General features: G+C 40.5%; 1 protein-coding gene across 1 annotated transcript in view; it reads left to right on the top strand.

The window, feature by feature from the left end:
• The window catches only part of cops5 (COP9 signalosome subunit 5), a 39,546-nt gene that overhangs the window by 1,230 nt on the left and 22,389 nt on the right, over nucleotides 1-15,927 (top strand). Inside the window, exon 2 of the mRNA XM_072254313.1 lies at nucleotides 5,119-5,353. Within this exon, the coding sequence (XP_072110414.1) occupies nucleotides 5,119-5,353 (235 nt within the window). The remainder of the gene's footprint in view (nucleotides 1-5,118; nucleotides 5,354-15,927) is intronic.

Consider the following 15,927-nt stretch of genomic DNA (forward strand, 5'->3'; position numbering starts at 1 on the left):
TTATTTATTCACTCTTGGGATGTGGTCATTTCTTGCCACTTTTACAGCACAAATTTTACTTTCCAACTTTCATCCCATGTCTGAATATTGTAAGGTGCTACTGAGGAGCTGCAAATAGAACTGAATAATGATCAGTGATTCTTTCTCCCCACCTCCCCCATTCACCCCCAACATAGAGCACAGCACAGAAACAGACCCTTCGACCCATCTAGTCCATGCCAAACCATCTAAGCGGCCTACTTCCATTGACCATAGCCCTCCATGCCCCTACCATCCATGTACCTATACAAACTTCTCAAATGTTGAAATGGAGCTCACGTGCACCTCTTGCGCTGGCAGCTCATTCCACACTCTCTCCATCCTCTGAGTAAAGAAGTTCCCCCTTAAACTTTTCACTTTTCACCCTTAGCCCTTGACCTCAGTGGAAAAAGTCTGCTTGCATTTACCCTATCTCTACCCCTCATAATTTTGAATACCTCCATCAAATTTCCCCTCAATCTTTTATGTTCTAAGGAATAAAGTCCTAGCCTATTCAATCTTAACTTACAACTCATGTCCTCCAGTCCTGGCAACATCCTTGTAAATGTTCTGTGTACTCTTTCAACCTTGTTTACATTTTTCCTGTAAGTAGATGACCAAAACCTCACACAATACTCCAAATTAGGCCTCACCAACATTTTAAACAACTTCAACATAACATCCCATCTCCTGTACTCAATACCTTCATTTATGAAGGCCAATGTGCCAAAGCTTTTGTAATGACCCTATCTACCTGTAACGCCACTTTAAATGAATTATGGATTTGTATCCCAAATTGTTTTCTTCTGCCACACTCCTCAGTACCCTACTGTTCTCTGTGTCAGACCTACCCTGGTTGGTCCTAGTGAAGTGCAACACCTCGCACTTGTCTGTGTTAAATTCCACCTGCCATTTTTGAGCCCATTTTTTCCAGCTGGTCCAGATCCCACTGCAAGCTCCGATAGTCTTTTTCACTGTCCATGCCTCATCTTGGTGTCATCCTCAAAACTGCAGATCCAGTTAACCACATTATCATCCAGATCATTGATAGAGCCGACAAACATCAACGGACACAACACTGATCCCCACAGCACTTCACTTGTCACAGGTCTCCAGTCAGAGAGGCAACCATCTGCTACCACTCTCTGGCTTCTCCAACAAAACCAATGTCTCATCCAAATTTACTACCTCACCTTGAATATCAAGTAACGGAACTTTCTCGACCAACCTCTCGTGGGACTTTGTCAGGTGCCTCAATGAAGTCTAAGTAGACAACATCCACTGCCTTGCATTCATCAATTTTCCTGGTAACTTCCTTGAAAAACTATATAGGATTGGTTAGACACAACCTACCAGGCATAAAGCAATGCTGACTATCTGTAATCAGTCTATCTCTATCCAAATACTCATATATTCTGTCCCTTAGAATACCTTCCAATGGCTTTCCCACAACTGATGTCAGGCTCATCGGCCGATAATTTCCTGGTTTATTTTTAGAGCCTTTCTTAAACAGCAAAACAACATTAGCTATCCTCCAATCCTCTGGTACCTTACCTGTCACTAAGGATGATTAAAATATATCTGTTACGATCCTTGTAATTTCTGCACTTGCCTCCCACAGGGTCAGGCCCTGGAGATTTATCCCACCTAATTTGCCTCAAGACAGCAAATCTCTCCTCCTCTGTAATCTGTATAGGGCCCATGACCTCACTGCTGCTTTGCCTCACTTCTATAGACTCTGTACCTGTCTTCTGAATAAATACAGATGCAAAAAATCCGTTGAAGATCTCCCCCATCTCTTTTGGTTCCACGCATAGAGTACCATTCTGATCTTCCAGCGGACCGACTTTGTCCCTTGCAATCCTTTTGCTCTTAACATATCTGTAGAATCCCTTACGATTCTACTTCACCTTGCCTGCTTGGGCAACCTCATGCCTCTTTTTGCTCTCCTGATTTCTTTCTTAAGTGTTCTCTTTGATTTCTTGTATTCCATAAGCACCTCATTTGTTCCTGCCTGCCCATACCTGCTATGCAGCTTTTTTTTACTTTAACCTGGGCCTCAATATCTCTTGAAAATCATGGTTCCCTAAACCTGTTATCTTTACTTTTTATTCTGACAGGCACATACAAGCTTTGTACTCTCAAAATTTCACTTTTGAAGTCCTTCCGCTATCTAATTACAGCTTTGTCAAAAAAACAGCCTGTCCTAATCCACACTTGCCAGATCCTTTCAGTTGCCAGCAAAACTGGCTTTTTTCCAATTTAGAATCTCAATCCAAGGTTCAGACCTATCTTTTTCCATATTTACTTTGGAAACTATTGGCATTATGATCACTGGATGCAAAGTGTTCCCCTACGCAAACTTATGTCATCTGCCCTGCCTCATTCCTCAATAGCAGATCAAATATTATGCACTCTCTTGTTGGGATTTCTATGTACTGATTAAGGAAACTTTCCTGAACACATTTGACAAACTATCCCATGTAGTCCTTTTACAGTATGGGAATCCCAGTCAACTTGTAGAAAGTTAAAATTTCCTACTATAACGGCCTTGTTTTTCTTCCAACAGTCTGTGATCTCTCTATGAATTGTTCCCTCTAAATCCCACAGACTATTGGATGGTCTGTAATATAGCGCCATTAACATGGTCATACCTTTCGTATTCCTCAGTTCCACCCATAACGTGTTCTTCATCTGTCCTGACTGACATTAATCCATGACATTTTCCCTGACTAGTAATGGCACCACTCCTCCTTCAATCCCTCCAACACTGTCGCATCTAAAACAACGGAACCCCAGAATATAGAGATGCCAGTCCTGCCCCTCCTGCAACCAAGTCTCACTAATGGCTACATTATCATTATTCCAGGTGTTGTCCATGACCTGACCTCATCTGCCTTTCCTACAAGACTACTTGCATTAAAATATACACAGCTCAGGACATTAGTTGTTTCAGGCTCAACCTTTTTGATTCCTGACTTGTCTGAGGTCTTAACAATATTTGTTTCCAGAACCTCTCCACTATTGATTATGGCACTCTTGATTCCTATCCCCCTTAACTCTAGTTTAAACCTCCCATTGAGCACCAGCAAACCTTCCCACTAAGGATATTAGTCCCACGTTCCCTGGAAGAGAGCCTAGTCATCCAAAAATCTTCTGCTCTCCCTCCCACTCCAACTCATTATCCACATGTTTAAACTGTGTAATCTTATTGCCTCACTGTGGGTAGCAACCTTGAGATCACAACCCTGGAGGTCCTTCCCTTTAACTTGGCACCTAACTCCCAGAAATCACTTTGCAGAACATCATCACTCTTCTTACTTATGACATTGGTACCTACATGGACCACAGACCACAACTCTGGCTGTTCATCCTCCCACTTTAGCATGCTGAGGACGTGATCCGAGATATCCCAGACCCTGGCATCCAGGAGGCAATGTATCATCTGGGAATTACATTCTCATCCACAGAACCTCCTTTTTGTTCCCCTAACTCATGAATCCTCTATCATCATGGCTTGCCTCTTCTCTCCCCCTCCCCCTCCCCCCCCCCCCACCTCAGTTCCAGAGACCTGACTGTTGTGATTTTCCTCTGCTAGGTCATTTCCCACCCCCCCACCCCCATAGTATCCAAAGTGGTATAACTGGAGGGTGTTGGCCAAGGGTTCTGAACTGGCTGTTTAACACCCTTACCCTTTCCCATTCCTGACTGTCACCCAATTTCCTGTGGGATATAACTACCTTTCTATATATCCTATCTATTGCCCACTCAGCCTCCCAAAGATCTGGAGTTCATTTCGTTCCAGCGGAGCATTCAACTATCCTGCCTACCATCCATACTGTTCTAACTGAGCAAATACAAAGAAGGAAAACAATAAATAAACTGTGGAGAAAAAATATCGACCTACAGCTTTGCTTTCTCTCACTGAAGCCCTGAGCAGCTAAAGCCTTCAAAATCCCCAATCTAACACTGCCCATTCAACCATGGCCGCTCTAACAATGGCCACTTCGCTTGCCCCTGCCTTATTTTAATTTGTTCTTGCTAATCAATCCTGACTTTATGAAAGCCAAGCCTTTGATGAAATAGTTGTTGATAGTTGGTTCAAGGATACTACTTGAATAACCTAAAGAATATGATGGAACAAATGGATCTTGAATGGTTCATTAATCTATGAAAGGTAGTGGGTGTTGAAGAAGGCTTATGGGATGCTGACTTTTATTTAACTGAAGCCTAGAATATGAGAGTAAGGAGGTCATTGGACAATATAATGAAACATTAGATCCCAGCCAGATTACTGTGTGGTGTTTTGATTGCCACACTATAAGGATGTGATTGAACTGGAGAGCGTGCAGTGGAGATTTACCTGGAATGGAATGTTCAGTTTTAAGAAGAGACTAGATCGGCTTGGTTTGTTTTCATTGAAGCAGAGGATCCTGAGAAGTACAAAGTTACGAGGGATCATGTTGCGGTTAGATGGTGACAAACTTTGCTCCAAAATAGAGACAACATAGGTTTAAGGTGAGGAGGGGTATATTGGATCTTAGGAAATTTTTTCTGCTGGCCAGAGGATCGCTGCTTCTGTAATGCACTTCCTGAGATGGTAGACAGTATATTGAAGATGACCAACAGTCACCTCACTGTGCGTGTCGGCTAATTATGTTCTCATTTTCTGAAGCAGAACGTAAGGCAAAATGTAGTTACTCCTTTTTGCTCTTCAGCCTTTATTTTGGCATTGATCATTTTTTAAAACACAAGAATATTAATTTTTATATATTTTAATTTAATTTTTCTGACACTTTTGTATTTTTAAAATCTGCTATTGAGACTAGTGTAGGAATCACAAGAAAGAGGAACTGTGTTCCATATTAACAAATTGGAGGAAAAAAAGATTATTTTTAAAAAATCCTGAATAGGTCCTTCATGATGACTGACAAAGTGTCTGTGACCAGAAATGTAGATGTTTTTTCACAGATGCTCCCTGACTTGTTTCCAGAAGTTTCTGATTTATTTCAGTCTTCTATTTTCTGCCATGTTTGAACTTTTTTTTTCCAGAAGAAATAAAATTGATTTTTTTCCTAATCATAATATCATTTCTTGCAGCCATCATTACTTCAAGTATTGTAAAATCTCTGCCCTCGCACTTTTGAAGATGGTGATGCATGCCAGGTCAGGTGGAAACTTGGAAGTGATGGGCTTAATGCTAGGTAAAGTGGATGGAGAGACAATGATCATAATGGACAGTTTTGCTCTCCCTGTGGAAGGAACAGAGACAAGAGTCAATGCTCAGGCTGCTGCTTATGAATATATGGCTGCTTATATAGAAAATGCTAAACAGGTATGTTTATAACATTAGATTTTTCCACTTTCTCAACTGATGTAGTTTAAAAAGCACTTTATACTAAATTAACTGTTTTTAAATCTAGCTCAAAAGCTTTGTTTAAAACATGAGTACTGTATACAATGTTTATTTCCAATTATTAATTCTTAGATATAACAACAGGAAGATTAGCTACAGCTGAGGTACTGGAGGATTGCTGTTTAAAAAAAGGCTTTAAAAATAAAGAAGGAAATTATAGGCCGTTGAGCCTGACATCAGTAGTGGGAAAGTTATTGGAAGGTATTTTAAGGGACTGGATATATGAGTATTTGGATAGACACAGAGCGATTGGGAATAGTCAGCATGGCTTTGTGCATGGCAGGTCGTGTCTAACCAATCTTAGAGTTTTTTGAGGAAGTTACCAGGAAAGTTGATGGAGGCAAGGCAGCAGATATTGTCTACATGGACTTTCACAAGGCATTTGACAAGGACCCGCATAGGAGGTTGGTCAAGAAGGTTTAGTCACTCGGCATTCAAGATGAGGTAGCAAATTGGATTGGACATTGGCTTTGCAGGAGAACGCAGGAAGCGTTTGTAGATGGTTGCCTCTGACTGGATGCCTGTGACTGGGGTAGTGCCGCAGGGATCTGTACTGTCTCCATGGTTTGTCATCTATGTCAATGATCTGGATGATAATATGGTTAACTAGATCAGCAAATTTGTGGATGACACCAAGAATGGGTGTGTAATGGACAGTAAAGAAGGCTATCATGGCTTGCAATGGGATCTGGACCAGCTGAAAAATATCAGATAGAATTTAATGCAGATAAGTGTGAGGTATTGTGCTTTGGTAGGACCACCAGGGTAGGTCTTACATGGTGAATGGCAGGACACTGAGAAGTGCAGGAGAACAAAGGGTTCTGGGAATACAGGTCCATAATTCATTGAAAGTGGCAGCACAGGTAGATAGGGACGTAAAGAAAGCTTTTGGCATATTAGCCTTCATAAATCAGTGTATCGAGTATAGGATTTGGGATGTTGTATTTTTAATTTTATAAGATGTTGGTGAGGCCTAATTTGGAGTATTTTGTGTAGTTTTGGTTACCTACTTACAGGAAAGATGTAAATAAGGTTGAAAGAGTACAGAAAAAATTCGTAACAAACAGAAAGAAAGTATGTTTCCAGGACTGGAGGTCCTGAGTTACCAGGAAAGAATGAATAGGTTAGGACTTTATTCCTTGGAACATAGAAGATTGAGGTGACATTTGATAGAGCTATACAAAATTGAGGGGTATAAATAGGGTAAATGCAAGCAGGCTTTGTTCCACTAAGGTTGGGTGGGACTACATCTAGAGGTCTTGGGTTAAGCATGAAAGGTGAAAAGTTAAGGGAAACATGAGGGAAACCTTCTCAGTGTCGTGAGAGTGCAAGCTGCCAGCGCAGGTGGTGCATGTGAGCTCAATTTCAACATTTAAGAGAAGTAAGTGATGGAAGGGTTATGGAGGGCTATGGTCCCACTGCAGGTCGATGGGAGGAAGCATCTTAAATAGTTCAGGAAGGACTAGATTGGGCAAAGGGCCTGTTTCTATGCTGTACTCTTCTATGACTCTCTGCTGTACTCCTCTATGACTCTCTGCCAGACATGTAGGATTCATACAGTTACAATGTTGTCAGTCTTTCCCATTCTAAATTTGTTGGCGTAAATTTCCTATGCCTGGATTGATAATAGTTTTCTACGTAAATACCTAAGTCTTGTGGCTCTGTTCACTGGTTTCTTGTAAACCATTCATCTTGCAAGAAAAATACTATATAGATTTTAGGTATTATTAAATGGAACGTTAGTTGCAAAGTCAATGTGGAACCGAAATTACAAAACTGAATTAAATTTGGTCAAAGTTATTAATTGGATTCCCTTTACACACTATTTACTGAAGGAAATTGTGCTTAACATTAAATTTGACTGCAGATTTATATTTTTGTTCAGGACCATGATTCTGGATGGTGCAGTTAACAAATGTGCTCTATATTGTTTCTCAGGACTTATCGATACCAATCAAGTATATAGAAATATTCTTCTAATTAAAATTCATATTTCAGTTTCTTTGCTTTTCCTCTAATTTTTGAAAAAATAATTAAGTTACAGAAGCTCAATATTCGAAGTAAATTTATTATCAAAGTGTGTATTTATCACCATATAAATCCCTGAGATTCATTTTCTTGTGGGCATTCATAGTATATTCAAAGGAGCACAATAGAATCAATGAAAAGCTGCACATAAAGATGAAGAAACAACCAATGTGCAAATACAAAAAAAAATAATATAAATAAGAATTGAAAACATGAGCTCATTTCTACATAATTCTGTGGGTGAGTACAAGGATTATGTGTGCTGAGGTAAGGCCTGGGGATGACTCTGATGGTGACTGCCATATGGATTTGAAATTTAGCCTGGAATCAACTGTGCTAGAGGCTAAGTAAAGTGGTTTTGAGGCTTGGTAAATGGTTTAATTTCTCAATATTTACTTCTGAGGAAATTTCAGTACATCTAAAACAGGTTTTATGTTGAAGATTCTGTCCTGCAGCACCATCATAAAACTTCAGTGAGGGCTGGAACCTGATGTTGTCACTCTATTTGGAATCTGACCGCATGTGTGTACCTGCTTGTAGAAGAATGAAAAAGAAACATGAGGGCAGTGGGAAAAGAGGCATTTTGTTGAGATAATTCAGTTGTGGTGGGATAGGTCAGAATGGAGCCAAGTATTTGGTAATCGTACCAAATTGGATAATAGAATTACTGGAGGAAGATGGCTGACTACATCAGGGCTGCAGTGATTATGATGGTGAGGAGTATTGCACAATGATCACAAAGGTTACGACTCTTGATTTTGCTTTGAACCACATTGTTGAAAGTGATGGAACTTAGAGTAAGTGAAATACTAACCAAGTTTTCAAGAGCCAACTCAATGATTTTAGAGAGCAAAGTGGTTGGAAAGTTACTTCATAGCTTTTTAGGTTTAAAGAGATCTGGGAGAGGGGGCAATGAAGCTAATTTTTGGAGTAAAGAAGGATTTAGATGTTCTTGCAGGTGAGTTGCAAAAGTTGGTAGGTAGTTGCAGTAAGCATTTGAAAAAGAATATTGGCCTTTATTACAAGAGCATTTTAGCTTGGAAATGTTTAACTATTGTTACATTTACATGGGTTAACTTGTAGGTTGAGTCAGTAGTAGGGAAGGCAAATGAAATATTAGCATTTATTTCAAGAGGACTAGAATATAAAATTAAGGATGTAATGCTGAGGCCTTATAAGGCATTGGTCAGACTGCACAGTATTGTGAACAGAGGTTAGGAGGAATTTCCTTACCCAGACAGTATGTATCTGTGAAATTCATTCCCACAGGTGGCTGTGGAGGCCAAGTCATTGGATATATTTAAAGTGGAAGTTGATAGGCCCTGATTAGTAAGGGTGCCAAAGGCTAAGGGAAGAAGACGGGAATGTGGTGGGTTGGGGGTGGTGGAGATAATAAATCAGCCATGATGGAATGGCAGACCAGACTCAATGGGCTGAATGGCCTAATTCTGCACCTATGTCTTATATTCTATGGTATCGTTGAGGCCACACTTGAAGTACTGTGCACAATTTTGGTTTGTGTTCTTTTTTTTTAAGAAAGTATATCCTGGCATTACAGGCAGTCCAAAGGAGAATCATAAAGCAAATTCCTGAGATAAGACCATCTGAGGCTGTGCCCTCTGGTCCTAGACTCTCCCACGAAAGGAAACATCCTCTCCACATCCACTTTATCTAGGCTTTTCAATAGTCAAAAGGCTTTTATGATATCCCTCCCTCCCATTCTTCTAAACTCCAGTGAGTGCAGGTCCAGACCCATCAAACACTCCTCATGCATTAACCCTTTCATTTGCAGAATGATTTTCGTGAACTTTCCTTAGACTCTCAGTTTGCAATAGATTCAGCACATCTCTTCTTACATAAGGGGCCCAAAACTGCTCATATGGTGCAGTCTGTCGTTCAACCATGGGTGAGTATATCACCATACAAAGCAGCATTCCTCCAGGGCTAAGGTGTAAAACACAGTACCAATAGTACATTTGGTTACTATTTCAGAAAAGTGAAGTCACAAAGAAAGAAAAGCAATATAGCATGGTAATTTGTCTTGGTCCAGCTTGCTTGTCCACCAAGCAAACTGGAGGGCAGCAGGGGCCAGCCCAGTATGGATTCTGGCATGACTCAGAGGCTCTTGCATATCACGTCGGTGTCTCCACTCCTGGACGGATGCAATGGGCAACCCGTGGCATGGGCCTAGTCCTTGCCACAACAGAGGCAAAGCAGCTCCCCCGCTGTCAGTCTCTCCAGTGAACCAGACTTGCAGTATTCTACGTAACCAATGTACAACAGGGTTTTGCAATCTGATGAAAAACATCCAAGAATATCACTTGCACTGCCCACCATCTCAGCACGATGGCATGCAAGAAGTCCAGGCAAAAACACAATAACAGTATATAGTTAATCCAGCTCCATTGCTATCGAGCAATTTGCTGATGGGATAGTGCTGCAGTACTTGATGTTCTTAGTATCCGGCAGTGACTTGTGATTGTAAAATAGGCATACAGGACAAACAAATACACCTTTGATTTGACAAGGAGTAGCCACAGTGTCTGAGTGCACTGCCATTTTACTGGAAAATTATTATCTAGTCCTAATGTAATATTATATTTTAGTCCTCTCTGATGTCTTCAAGTTGCAGTCAGCAGCAGTATCTGCACCCAGGACCCAGGTCAACTCCTCCACAGCTTCTGTAGCCCGTCCACCAACTTCTCCCGCTCCAGCTTGTCTGCTGGAGAGTCAGACAATCTTCTATCCATGCTCAAACAACAGGAGTTCTGCAGATGCTGGAAATTCAAGCAACACACATCAAAGTTGCTGGTGAACGCAGCAGGCCAGGCAGCATCTGTAGGAAGAGGTGCAGTCGACGTTTCAGGCCGAGACCCTTCGTCAGGACAAAACAACGAAGTCCTGACGAAGGGTCTCAGCCTGAAACGTCGACTGCACCTCTTCCTACAGATGCTGCCTGGCCTGCTGCGTTCACCAGCAACTTTGATGTGTGTTGCTTCTATCCATGCTAGTATCTTTCCTGTCATACCATGGGCTCTTATCCTGTTAGATAGATAGATAGATATACTTTATTGATCCCGAGGGAAATTGGGTTTCGTTACAGCCGTGCCAGCAAAGAATAGAGCATAAATATAGCAATACAAACACCACAAACAATCAAACAACAAAATGCAAACTATGCCAGATGGAAAAAAGTCCAGGACTAGTCTATTGGCTCAGGGTGTCTGACCCGCCACGGGAGGAATTGCAAGTTCGATGGCCACAGGCAGGAATGACCTCCCGTGCCGCCCAGTGTTGTATCTCGGTGGAATATGGCCGAAGTCCAACAGTAAAAAGTTCAATATCCGATCTACAAACACGTTCCTCGATCATCATATGACCCGGATTGCACCATCTGTTGTTAACCAGAACAGTAAGCACCCAACTCCTTTATGCTTACTGCTCTCAGTGCACTTCCGGTCAGCCGGAACGGTCTGGAAGCTGTCCATGGAGAAGTTTTGATCGGGTATGTCCTCGTGCAGCCCCGTTCCAGTGAAACACATAACACTGCACTCCCGAAATGTTCTCTGACGCCTGGCTAGCGCCGTGAACTCATCCATTTTATTACCCACTGAACTCCTCTTCTCCATAAGTCTCTGTTGTCTTGACCTGGTCCTCTTTCCTTGACTTTGTGATCCCCCTCTGCATCCTCTGTGTGTTTTCCTCCAGATTTCAGCAGGGGTGTCCGCCGCTCTGCTCGCTAAACCGGCCGGCATTAGTGCAAGCAGCTGGTCCATGGAATGAACAATGCGACCATGCTCCTGTCCCGCGTGTCGGGATGTCACTGTTCCCAGGACTAAAAACCCAAATAAAACTCTCTCTACCAGCATGTTAGAGAGGGTGCAGCTTCGACATGTTACCATGAAAAAAAAATACTAAAAATAACGTAAGTTAAAAAGTAAGAAGAAAAAAGTAAGAATCCGATCGGAGCGGCTGTAACAGGCTGCATACACGACTGGCGCATGTGCACTCGGTGCGCATGTGCATTAAGCAGCTTTATGTGTGGCAACTTGCAAAAGGCTACCTGAAATACAGGTAAACAACACTGACTCTCCGTTGTCTGTCGTGCCTGTTATTTTCTCAATGAATTCCAACAGATTTGTAAGGCAAGATTTCCCCTTAAGGACTTTGGCCTATTTTATAATGTGCCTCCAAGAACCCCAAAACCTCATTCTTAATAATGGACTCCAACATCTTCCTAACCATTGAAGTCAGGCTAACAGGCCTATAATTTCCTTTCTTTTGCCTCCCTCCCTTCTTAAAGAGTGGAGTGACAATTTTCCAGTCCTTTGGATCATTCCAGAATCTCATGATTCTTGAAAGATCACTGCTAATACCTCCATAATCTTTTCATCTACCTCTTTCAGAACCCTGGGGTGCAGTGCATCTGGTCTAGGTGACTTATCTACCTTCAGACCTTTCAGCTTCCCAAGCACCTTATCCTTAGTAATAGTACCTACACTCACATCTGCCCGCTTACACACATCTGGTGTATTCCACAATGAAGACTGATGCAAAATACTTAATAAATTTATCTGCCATTTCTTTGTCTCCCATTGCTATCTCTCTAGCGTCATTTTCCGGTGATCTAATATCCATTCTCACCTCTTTTACTTTTTAGATGTACATCTGAAAAAGCTTATGGTAGCCTCTTTTTATTGGTTAGCAACTTTTCTCTCATCACTTTTTTTTAGTTACCTTCTGTTGGTTTTTAAAAACTTACAAATCTACTAACTTCCCACTAATTTTTGCCATATTATATGCCTTCTCTTTTACTTTTATGCTGTCTTTGACCTCTCTATCTATCTATACTAGGCCTTCTGAAATGCTCACAAGAACTGCAACAATTATCGTTCTGCCATCGTCCTTGCTAGTGGCCCCTTCCAATCAACTTTGGCCAGCTCCTCTCTCGTGCCTCTATAATTTTCTTTACTCCACTGTAACGCCGATACGTCTGATCTTTTAACTTCTCCCTCTCAAACCGCAGGGTGAATTCTATCATATTGTGATCACTATCTCTTAAAGGTTCCTTTACCTTAAGCTTTCTAATCAAATCTGGTTTATTACACAACACCCAATCTAGAATTGCCTTTTCCCTTGTGGGCTGAACCACAAGCTGCTCTAAATTATCATCTCATTGCCGTTCTATAAATTTCCTCTCTTGGGATTTAGCACCAACTTGATTTTTCCCATTCTACCTGTATACTGAAATTCCCCCAAGACTATCGTAACATTGCCCTTTTTACATGCCTTTTTAATCTATTGTACTATGTACACCACATCCTGGGTACAGTTCGGATTCTACATCTTCTAATCCTATGTTAACTTTTCTAAGTATTTGATTTCAGTTTTTACGAATAGAGCCACCCCACTCCCTCTGCCTACTTGCCTGAACTTTCAATACAATGTGTATCCTTGGATGTTAAGCTCCCAACTATGATCTTTCAGCCACAATTTCCCGGGTACTGGAAGTTAACAAAATTTACAACTGTAGAGTCTCATTTCTCAACAACTTAACTACTTAAAGATCTCCAGCAATAATTTATTTCTGAATCTTTTCCTCTATTTCTCAATGTCCTTATTTTTCCTCTTTATTTGCTTTTGTACTTGATTTAGCATTGAATTAAATAGTTTGACTTGCACTTCCTGATTTAAAATCTGCATGCCAGAGTCAGGATTTTTCAAGTTGATTAACAAGTTGCAGTAGTTTGGTCTGTTCACCAAATCCCAAATGCCCTGAGCAGAAATGGAATTATAATTACTGCAACTTCCTGTACATAAGTCTTTGGGTATGTGTAATTAACAGCTTTCACTGCTCATTCATCATTAAAATCTGGGCTGTGATCTTTAGAATCAAACGTAACTTTGTACAATGATGGTTTTGTATGTTTGTTGTTAGTCAAGTTTCTCTTAATTAGTATATTTGGTTAAGTTGCTACCTTTTCTATTCAGATACATATTGGAATATCTCTTTCAGTTTTTCCATCAATAATTGCATTATGTCAGCTTAAATTCAATGAAAATATACACAATCCATTTTCTCACAAAATTCTCTGGTCTATATAAACACAATGGCAATTCCTCTATCCCATTGTGGGTTCATAGAATTAAAATGCTACGCCTTCACTACTCTGCATTTCACATACACCAAACTACTTAGCCATTGTTGTCAGATTACCTGCAGAGCAAGAATCTGATATCTGTAATCAAAATGTTCATCCTTCTGTTGTTGAAGCCTAGAATTTCTGCAAGTTGAAATTTAATTCATGTCAAAGAAATCTTTACCTTTTTATTCAATGAATTATTTCTGAGACGGGCAGGAATCCATCTCTGAATAAACTTGTAACTTGGTTAGTTTTGTGACTTGTTTGCTCCAAAAGAGGGTAGGTTGATAAAATCTGTGCGGGAACATGGTGAGAAATGCAGTTGAGCAGTGTCTGAGAGAGACGAGCTGGAGTTGCAAATAACATGCTGACAAATAGATAAAGGAATGTGATGCAATTCTTAAATACACAAAATTAAGGGATAAAATATTTTTATTACCTTCTAAAATGTTATTTAGATGTGGAAGAAGACAGTTCAAATCAGTGGCAGTCCATTTGTCTCCAACAATTCCAGTCCTGATTTATAGTATCACCTAGGCCTTCCTGCAGTTGAATCAATCCCCATTTAGGACTGTGATACTTGACATACAGTGGTACTAGAATGTTTGTGAACCCTGTAGAATTTTCTCTATTTCTGCACAAATATGACCTAAAATATGATCAGATCTTCGTGCAAGTCCTAAAACTAGATGAAGAGAACCTATTTAAATAAATAACACAAATAATTATACTTGTTAATTTATTTACTGAGAAAAATGATCCAATATTTTGTGTGATTGTTGGAAAAGGTATGTGAACCTCTGGGATAATGCCTTCTACAAAGGCTATTTGGAGTCAGGTGTTCCGACCAATGGGATGAGATTGGAGGTGTGGGTTGTAGAGGTGCTTTGCGCTATATATATAAAAGTAAAAAGACACACACTCAGGTTACTGACAGAATCTGTTAATATGCACCATGCCTCGATCGAAACAACTTTCAGAGGACTATAGAAGAAGGATTGTAGAATTCATGAAGCTGGAAAAGGCTACAAATGCTTGAGTGTTCATCAGTCCACAGTAAGGGAAATTGTCTACCAATGGAAGAAACTCAGTACAGTTGCTACTCTCCCCAGGAGTGGGCATCCTACAAAGATCACACTAAGAGCACAACATGCAATACTGAAGAAGGTGAAAAAGAACCTGAGGGTAACAGCAAAAGACCTGCAGAAATCTCTGGAACTTGCTGAAGTCGCTGTTCATGTGTCCACTATAAGAAAAACACTGAACAAAAATGGTGTTTTTGTTCCAAAAATGGAAGGACACGGCAGAGGAAACCACTGCTCTCAAAAAAAAAATTGCTGCATGTCTCAAGTTTGCAAAAGACCACCTGGATGTTCTACAATGCTTCTGGGACAATGTTCTGTGGACAGATGAGACAAAAGTTGAACTTTTTGGCAGAAATGCACGTTGCTATGTTTGGAGAAAAAAGGGCACTGCACACCAATACCACAACCTCATCCCAACTGTGAAGCATGGTCGAAGGAACATTATGGTTTGGGGTTGCTTTGCTGCCTCAGGGCCTGGACAGCTTGCAATCATTGAGGGAACAATGAATTTGAAACTATATTAAGACATTTGACAGGAGAATTATAGGCAGCAGTTCGTCACCTGAAAATTTAATAGAAGTTGGATAATTCAACAAGGCAATGATCCAAAAAACAAGAGTAGATCAACAACAGAATGTTTTAAAAAGAAGAAAATGTGTGTTTTGGACTGGCTGAGTCAAAGTCTTGACCTTAATCCTTTAGGACTGTTGTGGAAGAATCTGAAACAAGCAGTTCGTGCAAGGAAGCCCATCAACGTCCCAGAGTTCAAGCAATTTTCTAGGGAGGAATAGCCAAAAATTCCTCCAGGCCAATGTGGAGGTCTGATTAATGGTTACTGAAAACGCTTGGCTGAAGTTATTGCTGTACAAGGGGGTCACACCAGTTACTGAAAGCAAAGTTCACATTCTTTTTTGAACAAATACATGTAGTATTGGATATTTGTTCTCAATAACTAAATGAACAAGTATAATGTTTTTGTGTTTATTTAGTTGGGTTGTCTTTAGTTTTGGGAGTTGGGTGAAGATCTGATCACATTTTAGGTCGTATTTGTGCAGAAATAGAGAAATTTCTACGGGTTCATAAACTTCCTTGCACCACTGTAGATATCAAAGAATATAGAACAGTACACCACAGAAACAGACACTTCAGCCCACAATGTTGTGCGGAACCAATTAAATTAGTAATCAAATGGCCAACTAAACTAATCTCTTCTGCCTCCACAATATCCAAATCCTTC

The sequence above is a fragment of the Mobula birostris genome, chromosome 1 (genome assembly GCF_030028105.1).
Source record: "Mobula birostris isolate sMobBir1 chromosome 1, sMobBir1.hap1, whole genome shotgun sequence".
NCBI lineage: Eukaryota > Metazoa > Chordata > Chondrichthyes > Myliobatiformes > Myliobatidae > Mobula > Mobula birostris.